At 50.8% G+C, this 13,147-nt stretch overlaps 7 protein-coding genes and 2 non-coding genes across 9 annotated transcripts; 5 read left to right on the top strand and 4 right to left on the bottom strand.

The window, feature by feature from the left end:
• Window positions 1-10: 10 nt before the first annotated feature.
• YALI1_B11715g (uncharacterized protein) lies at window positions 11-1,060 on the top strand (the record flags this gene model as incomplete). Its single annotated transcript, XM_500650.3, has 1 exon — window positions 11-1,060. One exon carries the CDS (start codon window positions 11-13, stop codon window positions 1,058-1,060), a length of 1,050 nt encoding a protein of 349 aa, XP_500650.1.
• A 2,355-nt stretch (window positions 1,061-3,415) lies between these two features.
• YALI1_B11681g (uncharacterized protein) lies at window positions 3,416-4,285 on the top strand (the record flags this gene model as incomplete). The annotated part of the gene is made up of 1 exon (XM_500649.1): window positions 3,416-4,285. The coding sequence occupies one exon, from the start codon at window positions 3,416-3,418 to the stop codon at window positions 4,283-4,285; it is 870 nt and encodes a 289-aa protein (XP_500649.1).
• Window positions 4,286-4,808: 523 nt separating this feature from the next.
• On the bottom strand, window positions 4,809-4,889 carry YALI1_B11666r. Its single transcript has one exon. It is a non-coding gene; the product is annotated as a tRNA-Glu (tRNA).
• Window positions 4,890-5,164: 275 nt separating this feature from the next.
• On the bottom strand, window positions 5,165-6,637 carry YALI1_B11648g (uncharacterized protein; the record flags this gene model as incomplete). The annotated part of the gene is made up of 1 exon (XM_500648.3): window positions 5,165-6,637. One exon carries the CDS (start codon window positions 6,635-6,637, stop codon window positions 5,165-5,167), a length of 1,473 nt encoding a protein of 490 aa, XP_500648.3.
• A 920-nt stretch (window positions 6,638-7,557) lies between these two features.
• Window positions 7,558-7,653, top strand: YALI1_B11639r. Its single transcript has one exon. It is a non-coding gene; the product is annotated as a tRNA-Ser (tRNA).
• Window positions 7,654-8,366: 713 nt separating this feature from the next.
• On the bottom strand, window positions 8,367-8,987 carry YALI1_B11625g (uncharacterized protein; the record flags this gene model as incomplete). The annotated part of the gene is made up of 1 exon (XM_068282049.1): window positions 8,367-8,987. The coding sequence occupies one exon, from the start codon at window positions 8,985-8,987 to the stop codon at window positions 8,367-8,369; it is 621 nt and encodes a 206-aa protein (XP_068138150.1).
• Window positions 8,988-9,459: 472 nt separating this feature from the next.
• YALI1_B11607g (uncharacterized protein) lies at window positions 9,460-10,782 on the bottom strand (the record flags this gene model as incomplete). The annotated part of the gene is made up of 1 exon (XM_500647.3): window positions 9,460-10,782. One exon carries the CDS (start codon window positions 10,780-10,782, stop codon window positions 9,460-9,462), a length of 1,323 nt encoding a protein of 440 aa, XP_500647.2.
• A 1,354-nt stretch (window positions 10,783-12,136) lies between these two features.
• Window positions 12,137-12,404, top strand: YALI1_B11593g (uncharacterized protein; the record flags this gene model as incomplete). The annotated part of the gene is made up of 2 exons (XM_068282048.1): window positions 12,137-12,144; window positions 12,209-12,404. 2 exons carry the CDS (start codon window positions 12,137-12,139, stop codon window positions 12,402-12,404), a joined length of 204 nt encoding a protein of 67 aa, XP_068138149.1.
• Window positions 12,405-12,446: 42 nt separating this feature from the next.
• On the top strand, window positions 12,447-12,818 carry YALI1_B11588g (uncharacterized protein; the record flags this gene model as incomplete). Its single annotated transcript, XM_068282047.1, has 2 exons — window positions 12,447-12,581; window positions 12,639-12,818. 2 exons carry the CDS (start codon window positions 12,447-12,449, stop codon window positions 12,816-12,818), a joined length of 315 nt encoding a protein of 104 aa, XP_068138148.1.
• Window positions 12,819-13,147: the final 329 nt, after the last annotated feature.

Genomic DNA, 13,147 nt, shown 5'->3' with positions numbered 1-13,147 from the left:
ACACCCAACCATGACAGAAACACTGCGAACACAATGCACCTGGCTGGGGCTCTACTTTTTCTTCAACCTGGCCCTCACGCTCTTCAACAAGGCGGTCCTCGGATCCTTCCCCTTCCCGTACACCCTCACCGGCATCCACACCCTGTGTGGCACTCTGGGTTGCGCGCTCTTACACTGGAGAGGCGTCTTTAAACTGACCCGGCTATCCGATCAGGAGAACACCACCCTCATTCTCTTCTCCATCCTCTACACCATCAACATTGCCATCTCCAACGTGTCGCTGCAGATGGTCACCGTGCCCTTCCACCAGGTGGTCCGGGCAACCACCCCCTTCTTCGCCATGCTCATCAACGTGGTCTTCCTGCGACACTCGTACACGGTACTCACCTACCTGTCTCTGGTTCTCGTGTGTGCCGGCGTCGGATTCGCCACTGCAGGAGATTACTACTTCACCGCCATGGGCTTCATTCTCACCATTCTGGGCGCCGTTCTCGCGGCCGTCAAGACCGTGGTCACTAACCGTATCCAGACCGGCCGGTTCAGACTCTCCCCTCTCGAGCTGCTCTACCGTATGTCACCTCTTGCATTTGTCCAGACCCTCGTCTACGCCTACCTGGCCGGCGAGCTGGACGTGCTGGGTCTTCGGCTCTCGAGCCCCGAGGACGTGGTTGGTGCCACTGCCTCTGCCACCTCGGGCCCGCTGTCGTTCCTCGGAGGCATCGACTACACGGAGATTGAGTTTGAGTACAGCCAGAAGCTGATGCTGCATCTGCTGCTCAACGGCATCATTGCGTTTGGCCTGAACATTGTCTCCTTCACCACCAACAAGAAGACGGGCGCGCTGACCATGACCGTGGCCGCCAACGTGAAGCAGATCCTCACCATTGTGCTGGCCATCTTTTTCTTCAACCTCACCGTCACCCCGCTCAACATGATGGGCATTCTTGTGACGCTGCTGGGAGGAGCCTGGTACGCCAAGCTGGAGCTCGACCGAAAGAGCGACAACTCTGGCGCCGAATCTGCGCTCCCCGTCAAGGAGGCCAACAGATCGCAGGCGTAAAAGTAGGAAGAAGGAAAAGGAGGAAAAAACGACCTTCTTAAGAGGAAAGGCACGGTTCCGGCGTACATATACCCAGCCTAACACGAACCTACGCGCCGCCAATCATAGCATTTGAGCTTTTGGGTGGGCCAGATAGAGTGACACGCACGGAAGAGAGATAAACGAGATGATGTTCTCACTCTAATGCAGCCTCTCCATCTGAGTCAGACGCCCCCTGTCGCTTGCTCGCATCATCGTATTCACATTTCTTCTAATGACGACTTGGCATTCTTCTTTATTTGTACCTGTTCCAGCACCACCTCCACCTTGGCTGTCTTACGCACTCTATTCTAGAAACGGTCGACCAGTGGCACATTTGGCGCGCAAACATGGTTATACATATTCTTTGCATATATACAGCGAATAGATTTGATTGATTGTTGTTCGCTGGTTCCGGCGACAACCGCCTGAGCGGTTATCTTTTCATAGTCTTCTGTCAGACTACAGACATGGTGTGAAATACAACTAAATGCAAGCAACCGCCGGCTTGCTTTATAGAAAGGGAATCACAGTCTCATCTACTCACAGCTACAAGTGTATGTACTACTTGTAGTGCCTGATCGCAAGTGACGTAAATAACTCAGAGAGGTGTAACGTTGAGATTGGAGAATGGGGAGCAGGAATAGAAATAGCATTTGTAGTGTGTGGATGGTTTTTACCAGTGGGCATGGTTGAAGATGGTGTGGATTTTATGGGGGTTCGAATATATAATAGTACTCTGGAGCTCGCAGCGATCAAAACGATACCATGAAGACATGGTTTGGACCATCTCAAGCGCCAGGTCTTGGAATGGGCGTCCTGTCTTGTGTTTCTGCACTTGTATTTGTAATTATCAGTCTGGCAGTTTCTATACTATACTTTCGACTGAAGGTTCACTGTGCCTTGCGGTTCTATATTTAAACGATGACCTGAAATACCACGAGTAATAGAGATGGGGAGTTGGGGGTTTGCAGGGAGGTAGATATGGCGTCTACGAGTACCATATCCAAATACCGCGTTTCTAGGACCGAAAAGGGTGTTTTAACCGTGTTTTGGAGGCGTAGGCCCAGAAGGGCATTGCAGTTGAAATTATCAGACAGGACACCCAGATAACCATCAACCATCAACCATCAGACACCATCGACAACCTCTACATCACTCGTAAACACCCTCATGTTCTGATCTCATGATCACCCCACAACCTAATTAATCTTCGGGCTGGTTTTGGTCGGGCTACAAGGCTGTGTACAAGTCGGGGTGTAATGTATTTACAGTGTTGAGAATGAGCTTGAGAACGGGAGTAAGACCACGGCTGAGTGCCACGCGATTCCATCCACCGAGTGAAGCTCAGTGTTAGTGTGGGGGTGCAGTAGCTGTGGTGCTACGGTATTACTCCTGGAGACCGTTAGTCACTGTACAAGGCCGTCAGTGTACATCGTGTATACCGTCTTTCGGCAATCATGTGATCCACCAACGGCTTTCATTTCCGACTTTCGAGATTCTTTGCCCGGATTCCGGGTATTATTTCCGAGCCGTTAAAGGTTGGCAGCGACAAACTCTCCAAACTCTCGCTGTTGATGTCGGCCAGATTTCGTCACAGATGAGGCTCGGTGGGGAGCCTGTAGGAAGACTGACTGTAGCGTAGCAAGAGACTCAAAGGGGCTACTTGGAATGTACTATAAGTGAATGTCGAAGCTCCATTCACCGCTCATGCATCTACAGAGTCGGAATCGGTGCTATGAAGCCCGTCAAATAGTCCGAAAAGGCCCGTCGCGTATAGCTCCCGGTCTTGGCTGGTATGTGAGCGTGAGCTGTGCCTCTGTACCGCACACTGGCACACTTTTTGGTGCATGGCCAAGGCCCGTAAAGTGCTGGTCTCCTCTGGGCCTCCTCGGTTTGGCTCCGAGACTAATCTTGGCAGAGCTTAGTATCATTTCTCGGAAAAGTTTACCCTGGCCAACAGAGGTTGGTCGTAGCCCCTGTGGGGTTGCGAGGAGCGGGGTAACCACCTCATCAGCAAGAACTTCATTCCACCAGTTGATTTCACCGGATTCTGTCCTTCTTTCGGCCATCCATGTCTCTGATATCCACTCAATATACCTCACTCTGAGCTTCCCAAGAAAAAAAATAAAAATACAGCATCTGCATCCTGTCTCGCACCCTAACTGTAATGGGCCGTCTTCGCCTCCGAGGTATAGCGGGTTAGCCTTGAGGGCGACTAGTACTAAAGCGCAGCGTCTGCAGTTGTCTTCTTTTTCGAACCTCAGCGTCTGTCGTTCATACTACAAGTAGGTCAACTTCGTTCACCATTGCCCCCCCCCCACTCACTCACTCACTATGACCTCAATCCTGGGCAAGATCCAGAACCAGCTGGAGTACCGAAAGGTCACCTCCAAGTACATCAAGCGACGCCCCTCCGCCGTCAAGCTCCATAACGACGAATACAACCACTCGGCCACCTCTCTGGATGACGACTATGGCTACCACGACCGAACCACTACACCCAAGTCCCCCTCCAAGTCCCCCTCCAGTCCCAAGAGATCACCTCTTAAGCCGCCTTCCACCTCGTACTTTCTGGAATACGAGCCAGGCTTTGATCGAGCACGGGAAGGCAACGGACGAACCGCTTCCAAGGCTTCCAAGGCTTCCAAGCCGGCCATGAAGAGAGCAGATACCTACAGCTCGTCTCACTACGACAACTCCAGAAGTTCCTCCGTCTACTCCATCAATAATAGCGCTCCCGCTTACGACCCCCCCAAAACCAGATCCCATAGCACCGGCTCCTTCAACTTCACGCCTTCCACCCGCCACAGATCGGGCACCAACGCGTCCAGAAACTCCAATAACCCCTGGGCCGACTCGCTACCTGAAGAAAAGCCCGAAACCAGCCACTCGGAACACATGAGCCAACAGGAGCTCTTCGACCCCAACTACCTGGACTTTTTGGCCACCAAGAAGGCTCCTCCTCCCCCCCCAGTGTCCCATCACCACAGCTACGGTGACAATCCTTTGGCCGACGACACAGACAACCTGACCACATACCACTCGCGAGAAGAAGACCGGGGAAGATATAACACGGAGGGCGTCACGGACCGATACGACGCCTTTGACGAGGACGGATACGGCCAGTTCTCGAGAGTCAAGACCAGACAGAGCCAGGGTAACTTGAAGAAGTTAGGACGACGACTGTCGCTGTTCCGCAACTAAAGACTCACCTCTAACCATTGAAAGTTCTCTCATTAACTCACTCACACTGTTTAGCACCATTTAACAATATATTTATGTCATGATTAGCCGAATGTTTGTAGATTTAATAGTCTCTAGTGGATTCATCTTTGCCTGTTGGCTTGGAGTAGGGCATCCTAACATGACCAATAATGATCAGATCTCAATTCTGAAAAGTACAAATAGATCTGAAGAGGGTCGATTGGTATAAATATCAAATTTCAAGTCAATATTACAAGTCTTCACCGACTTTGCCTATGTACTATGTCCTCTTCTAGCACTACCCTCATTACTTACACCACAGAGTCACGAATACTCTTATAACGACTCTGAAAGTCGCACGATAACAAGAACATACCTCTGACAACTGCTGCCATCTTCTCAAACCTCCATATCCGAAAATTAAGAACAGTTCTCAAAGTTCCGATTACATAAATCATCACAACTTTTGAAGATATGTGGTTAGCAACACAGCAAAAAGAATACGTCTAGACGACACTATACACTCCGATACGGGGAATCGAACCCCGGTCTCCACGGTTCTCAACTTGAGAGCGTGATGTGATAGCCCCTACACTATATCGGATTGGATGAAGTTCCGATTTTGACAGGGACTACTGGTTTAGAAAGGTGCTGACAAAAGACCGGAGTAACCAGGCTAGAAAGGTATCGTTCTGGCACCTTTGATACGATTCTTGCATGTTTTATACCTGTGTTGCCCTTCTATTACTTTCCAGACTTGTTCTGGTACAAGTATCGATTTGCCTTTTCATCTACTGTTTACTGTACCATGCACTTTTCATTATTATCAACTCGTCTGTATCATTCAGACCAATGCATCCCCTATAATACCCATCCAAACTACTTCAGCGTCTTGAGAGCGGTCTCAATGACCTTCTTCTCAGTACCTCGAATGACAATGGCAGCCTTCTTGGTTCCCTCTACCTTGGGCAGCACCTTTTTGTACTCCTCCGAAGTCATACCTCCATCCTCGTACCTTTTGAGTCGAGCATTTAACAACAGCTTCTTGGCCTTGTTGATATCCTTGTCCAGACGTCGAGAACACACCTTCTTCTTGTACTCCTGGTCGGTCATGAGCAGCAGAGTGAGCATGGCGTTGACACAAGGTCCCCACTCAATTTTGTTCACATCGCCGTCCGAGTAGGCCACAAACACCTTTTCCGACAGCTCGGGGTCCCGTTTCCGCAGCATCTTGAGCCGGTCCATTCGTCCAGCCTTCTTGGCGTAGGCCATGGCTTCTTTCCACAGAGAAATGACTTCCTGCGAGTTGTTCCAGATGGCAAAACCGTACCGGGCCAGCAACATGGAGTTTGGCAGGTCTCCATACGTGTTGAAGATTTCCTTTCCGGCCTTGATATCATTCTGCAGCTGCATGTCACAGATTTCAGAGTCTTCCTCCTCCTCATCTTCATCATGCTCGTCTCCTTCCTCCTCATCCTCCTCGGTTTCGCCGTCCTCCATCTCCTCGTCTTCATCACCACTTTCAACCTCTTCCATCTCCTCTTCTCTCTCCTCGTCGTCATCTCCATCTACCGACTCGTCAGACCAATCGTCTTCCTCGTCGTCATGCCCATGATGGTGGTCTCCGCCGGAACAGCAGCTTCCGCTGTGCTCATGCTCTTGCTCTTCAACGTCGTGGTCGCAGTAGACATCTCCACAAACAGGACAGACGCCAAAGTCGGTCTGGAAATGCAGATCGGGGTCGTCCGAGTGGTTGAAGAGACAGGCGCCAGGCACCAGACACAGCTCGCGGAACTGGTCAACCTCAAAGGCCCGCGATGCAATAACCACCACGAGCTTCTTGAACTCGTCAAACGAGGGGCACTCCAAGTTGATGAGCTTACCATTGTCTTCAAAGAAAGGCACAATCAACTCCTGGTACACCTCCTCGTCTTCCCCGGTCTCCAGGCCGCCAATCTCCTCAACCTCCGTGCCGCTCAGAAGAGCCCGGTCCTCGTCGTTGGACCAGAACTTGGGGATCTCAGGCACATCGGCAATCACGGGCTTGAGAGACTCAAAGAACTCGTGCCATGGACTCTGGTCACCTAGAGACCGCTCGTAGAGGAAAGCCACAAGAAGACCGGCAATATTATCCAGATCGTGCTCGTCCAAAAGATTGGCAATGCCACAGGTTCGAGGAGACAGGCAGGCGCTCTTGGGCACCTTGAGAACAATGTCGCCGGCGTCGAGATCCTTCTTGGCAAACACTCCTGTGCCTCCAAGCTTGGAGGTGCGAATCTCGACCTCGGGGTGGATCCAGCACTCGTTGTCGTCAAAGAATTTCAGCAGCGATTTCGAAGCCTCGTCGCTCATTTTTGGTGCGTTGTGATGATCGGTTGATCTGAAAAAAAATCACTGATAAAAATTCTGTATACATGACACATGCATCTGAAGCTTATCTGCGGACGACGAAAATGAAAGGTCCATGGAATGAGCCGAATAGAGGTGGTAAGAAGGAGAGGACTTGTTTGATTGATTACAGAATGCAATTGAAATGCAGATTCAAAGTCCCCGATCTTTTGCAACCGGTTTTCGTGTTGATGGAATGGATCGACTCACTTTGATCCTACTTGGAAGATCAGAGGAGATATAGGAGGGTGGATGTAAGATTGTATATGGGTGTTGGTGTAAATATATTACTTTTGAATACCCCCAATATCATTTTGTTGGTACATATCTCTTCAGTATAGTCTTACGTACACCCTAACTAGGTCTTCTTGATGTTGACAAATTAGTCTGAGATCTCATATAGCAACACTCTTCATGACAGACTAAGGTGACCATTCAAGTGATAATATCGGTATTTTTCAATGCGAGTCCAGTCTGAACCACCCTCTGTTCAAATTATCTCCTCCTCATCGATGTCACACAACCTGAATCACGCTCCAACATCGGAGATGCGTTAAAGTACGAGTACGAGTACATACAGTACAGTATGTACCGTTCTTGTGGCATGGGAATGGTATGTACCAAGATGTACATCTATTTACAAGAGTGGGATCTCATTAGCCTAACACCTATCCCGGAATACATGTGTCGAAAACAGTTGATAGAGTAGTAGATGGATCTAGGACATACCGGTACAGTACAAGTACTGTGGTACACCGTAAGTAGATCGAGGATCAGACCGAGGATATTTTTTTGTTTTTTTTATTCTAATGATTCATTTTCAGGACGAAGCTTACTAAACCATCTGCCCAATCTCTATCCATCTCTTTGCCCTAGGCACACCTGTCCCAGTGGCCGAGTGGTTAAGGCGTTGCCCTGCTATTCTAATAGCTGTCAGGCAGTGGGTTTTGCCCGCGCAGGTTCGAATCCTGTCTGTGACGGTTTATTTTTGAGCTTTTTGCCGCTCCGAAAGCTCACCAGTTCCAAATGTCTCGGACAACCAAAACAGGTCGACATTCCGGTGGTATGCACAGCATGTTGACATGTGGGATTGGGTTTAGGAGGTGACTCCCAACAGAAAGAAGGTTGAAATTACAGTTAGATCTGCCCCTGCACGAGTGAGGGGCACGGGAGTCTCGAACCAGTGACCTGAACAGCCACCATAACAAGCACCATTAGTAAGACGAAATGTCTAGATAGGGACACAGATACAGTCATGGAAGTGCTCGGCGTTCGCGTGTGTGCGGGCGCATTTTGGGTACAAGTACGGGTATTAGCCACAGGCTTAGTGTCCGCAGTTAGTAAAGTAGCTGTGATGGTGCTGCTCCCAATGACGCCCAGGTGTGACGTAACTGCAGTAGCTGCCATGTCTCTGGTCTGGGGTGAACGTGAAACAAGTAGCTCGTGAATCTGATACAAGACAGCTCCGGTCCCGCTACACGACAGCCGCCCACTATACAGCTGTCTCAGTGTCCCTGCCTAAGTGTGATTGTGTTTGTTTGGAGCACAGAGACCGGGCTACCCCTGTCAGATGCCACCTCGGGGACGCTGACTACGTTTGCACCGTTCATGTCTCAAGTCTAACTCTCGGGACCGGCCACTGACACTCATTTGTCTCACTTGTCTCACTGTGGTTGCATCCTTCTCGTTTAGATTATTTCCCCGGCAACAGGCCACTTTTTTCACACCCCGAAGAGAAGCGGGGGATTGGCGAGCTTACAGCGTGGACATGTGAAGCTGTGACATCATGGGATCCGTACAGCGTGCCACCATGACTTGTAACAGGGCCATGTGGAACATATGGATGGGCATCCATACGACGAGCTACGGGACATGTTTCAGAGTCGGCGCGACTCACGTCTCGGCGTGCGGGAGATGGAGGCATGACATGAGGAGGGAGATGGACGATGGACAGGGAGGAGGTACAAGTAGGTGGATAGGAGGGAAGAGCGTAGCATTGTTGGGAAAAACGTGCTTGTACTCGAGATTGATACTTGCACAATGCATGAATAACGGTCTTCGGTAACAGTACGAGTACTGTGCGTACCCTACCGGCCCTACCGGTATGATCATAGCGCATCACGTACCGAACAAGACAGAGACGACCCAAGACACCAATAAGAGAGCCGTTTGATACCCCTCCACTCCATCGCACACCCTCGTCTCCCCGGAGTTGCAAATTTTTCCCACTAGCCAAAGGTAGACGAGAAATGACTTTGGCCAACCACGAGTAGAGTCTCCCGTACGGTTCCGAGTATATCCCATCTTGGGACATGCGATACGGCGTTCGGAATGAGTCCTAAAGACGATTTAATATTGCCAGAGTCGTCGATTGTGGTCGTATTGCGTATTCCGGGATATTCGGGAATTAATTTCTCACCGTGTGTCTCTTTATTTTGACCAGGATCCGAGACTCTAGAGTGCTTGTACTGCTGTACAGTATGTACGTACCGGTTCTTGTTCGATAAGATCGGCATATATCGGTCTCCTTAATACGATACGACAAGGTGTGGAAGTCTCTTGTTGGACGAGGCCCACTATTCCACCGATCGATGGAGCTAACGGCTCGTAAAGAGTAGCAAGCCATGAGCCGAGATGGACTCCTACTATCGTTCAAGTACAGATATCGTCCGCTACTGCCTCGTTCATACGGTTAGTCATTATCATTATCTATAAATATGTACATTAGCTGATTTGTTAGTAGAGCATTTTGGGTGGGGGGATATGCAATTAGTTGGTCCGTTGGTTTAGGCGAACAGTCGGGCTCGGGGGTCGCTCATGCCAAAGTCGAACCGGTCCACGTCGCTGGTATGGTTGAGCGAAAAGTGGAACGGCTCGTTCTCCTCGCTGCGTCGACGCTTGACGCCTCGATCCGACACGGCCGTTGGGGATACGTCGGGAGTGTAGGGCGTCGAGAAGATGGACGACGTGTGGCTGAGAGGCGATACACTGGAGGTGTGACTGAGAGGTGACAGGTTTGATTTGAGAGAAGGAGCAGGGAGCAGAGACACGGGAGACGTGGGAGGAATAGGCGCCTTGGTGTATGTAGGAATGGCAGAGGTTGCAGGCCTCTCCTCAGTGTCCTGTCCAAGTACAAACATGTCGCAGTTCTTGATCTGTTCTCGGAGCTGGGTGAGGCTGATTCTCGACTTGACATCGGCGGTGAAGATGCGGTTGAGAATGCCGGCAAACTCATCGCTAACAGGCAGGATCTGCTGCAGGAACGACGGGTCCTTGAGGTACTGGCGGTAGGCCTCGTCCGAGACGTGGGCCCGTTTCCAGGGGTTTCTGCCACAAAAGAGATTGATGGCAATAACTCCCAGGCTCCAGATATCGGCGGCAGCGTTTCCGGCATTGATCTGCTGCACGGACAAGGAGCTGTGGCGCTTGGTCTGTCGCTCGGGAGACATGTAGAAGGACGAACCGCACTGGGACACCTGTTGTCCGGATCGTGAGGCCAGGCCAAAGTCTGCCAGCCGAATGCAAGTGCCTCCCTCGGCCACGAGAATATTTTCTGGCTTAAGATCGCAGTGGAAGACGCCCTTGTTGTGGGTGTAGAGGACGGCCTCGAGCAGTTGGAGCAGGATGATCTTGGCACTGGGGGCGTAGGTCTGGAACATGCCCCGGTCGACAATAGCGGTGAAGAGGTCGTCCTCGCAGTGCTCCAGAACAATGTAGAGACAGTCGCTGGCCTCGTAGACGGCGTACAGCGACAGAATGTAGGGGTGGACCTGGACATGGTTATGGAGGGCGATTTCTCGGTAGATGTGGGATGCGTTGTGGTTGAGGGCCGCCAGAGAAACCTGTTGGAGAGACAGCTTGTGGGCGTTGATGACCTGGCCGCGGCAGTCGTTCAGTTGCGAGCGCTTGCCAACCACCTTGACTGCGTATCGTTTGCTCGAGTAAATGTCAGTGGCTCTGTAGACGGTGCCATAGGCTCCAGTTCCGATCACCTCTTCCAGCCGGAGGTTTCCGAGTCGGGCGTTGAGTTTGTGCATGCTGAGAGAGGGTCTGTGTCGATTCGGGTCGAGGTATCTGTTGCACGCACTCTTCCGACCGGTCGTCTCCATATATATGACCAAAAAGAAGGTGGTAGTCGCCCCCCATGGGTCTTGCACCCGAAAACGCTAATCGGCGCTAAGTCTAGGGGGTATGACAAGGGCCTTTCAAAAAAGCGAGAAGTCTAACTCAGATTCCCCGTGTACAGTGGACCAGAGTGCATGGTACATGGAGAGACGACCGTTGGGATGTGAAACCGGTCTTGAGCAGCACGCTAGACCTTTAGGCCGGGTGTGGAAGGGCTAGGGGCCCGGGGAAACGGGACCACGGGAGATCACCAAGGGGGTTCGAGTGTCCCCGAATTGATTCCGCCTGTTTCCTGCCGTTTTTTGTCGGTCTCTCGTCTATGTACAAGAGCCCTCCCCCCGTTGATATTGTCATTTCCTTGTGCGTATCGACGGGCCTTCTCCCCCTTTTTTTTTTTTTGGCTCAATTTTTTTTTTTTTTTTGGCAATTTCAGGGCCTTTTGTTCGCCCGCTTGTCTTTTTCCTTTTTTGCCAATCTCCCACCGTCAATTTAACACTGACGGCAGCACTCTGCAGATCGTCATGGCCAAATAATATCGGCTCCCTGAGGCTCGAGTAAGAAAAAAATAAAAAATATTTCACCGGTGAATGTACAAAATACCAAAATACGCAAAAAGAGACGAATATGGGCAAAAATAGGCAAACACCCAGCACCACAAGGACCAAAACAATGCACCGGGACGGCCTGGAGCACGTATCCCGCGCAGCGAGATTCGCCTTGTGGCTGCATCGTGTTTTGGCGGTCTCTTTACCCCGGGGGAAATGTGCCGTAACGAGGGTTTTGAGCCATGCACATCCACGTTGATAGTCGGTCTTGAATCTGACATTTTGCCACACTATAAGCCATTAGCCCCTCTCGTGTGCCTCACCCAGGTACCTGAAAGCACACTGTATATATGTATATATGCCCAAACAACGCCACCGCAAAGAACTGTACCTGAGCTGGTACACGACGGCTCGTACAGGTCGTCCGCCAACTGGAGATTTGCTGCTTCCCGATGCTCACTTATCCAACATCATGCGATTTTCGCATTCCGTAATAATATTATCTGGGAGAGTGCAGCGACAAGCCCCCTAAAATGCACATGTAATTAAAGGGGGTTACGGGCCAGAGGGAAAAGAAAAAGCGGGAAACCGAAAAATTGAGAGAGCCTAATTTGGCAAACCTACTTTAAAGTGCCCAACCTAACTGGCACCGTACACACGCCCATCAGTCCCGCAGTCTCTCTTCTCACCTACATACAGTCTCAGTCACTGGATCAAGGTCTCACTTTTGAGTGTTCCCCCGAGCGTTTGAGCTTGAGAATGTGAGTCTGTAGAGCTCATCGGCGGCGTCGGAATGCGAGCGTTTCTCCCAGCGGATACGAGACCCAGAATGCAGCTGCTCGCTCGGGCGAATCACAGCCCTTAGGCACGTCATCTCCTTCAGCCCTACCTGCCTGTCACAGACTCGACAGACACATGACACACAAAGCTTCGGTCATTCAGTCACTTTATCACACGTCCGCGAGATGCATATACTTGTGCTTGCGCTTGCACTTGCACGCTACTTGCGTAGAGCGGGGGAGGAGCGGGGAGACGCTCAACAGTGCTCAACAAACATGTGATAGTAGGCCGTTGGCCGTTTGGGTGTGACCGGCGCCTTGTTAATGTCACATTGTGTTCTTGACGACATGCCCTGTCTCAATCCTATCACTATAATAGAGGTGGAATCCATTACATCTATTGTATGTACTGTAACTACGGTTTGCAGCCCCAACTTGGGAGGCCCAGTGCAACCTTCAGTATCGTACTCTAGCTAAAGCACTGAACGGCTTGAATGCAGGCTTCAGGCGTGCTAGATAAGGCGTATTGGGTTGTTGCCGTTGCGTGGCAATTGTCCTACAACCTGCTATTACAAGCTGATCTTTTGCGACGAGTCATTTATCGACAGCTCAACGTCTACCCATCATCCACCTTCCAAAAGGAGTAATAGTGCCATCTATAGATGGTGGGCTATGATCGTGGCCACTACAATGTAGTAGCTCCTAATCATCAACTGTGGATCGTGTGCCATGCACCTAATTACTGTAATTAGACAACTGCCCGGCGGTGTTATCAGACAGCACGACGATCTTATATAATCAGCCAGCCCATGATGCCTGCCACAAAAAACAGCCAAGAGACAGCCATGGTCCACTAACCCTCATTCAAACTCTCGTCGTACCCTCTTTTCATCCTCCACCTGGCTCAAGTCGTTTCTTTTTGCGACCACGGCCCATGTAGATGCGACCGCTGATCCATGCATCCCCGCGAAGCGGGCCAGCCCAAGGTGACAGAGATGGAACTAGCACATGCCACATGACCCAGC

The sequence above is a fragment of the Yarrowia lipolytica genome, chromosome 1B (genome assembly GCF_001761485.1).
Source record: "Yarrowia lipolytica chromosome 1B, complete sequence".
In the NCBI taxonomy this organism is placed as follows: domain Eukaryota; kingdom Fungi; phylum Ascomycota; class Dipodascomycetes; order Dipodascales; genus Yarrowia; species Yarrowia lipolytica.
This window is presented reverse-complemented; position numbering and strand designations above follow the sequence as displayed.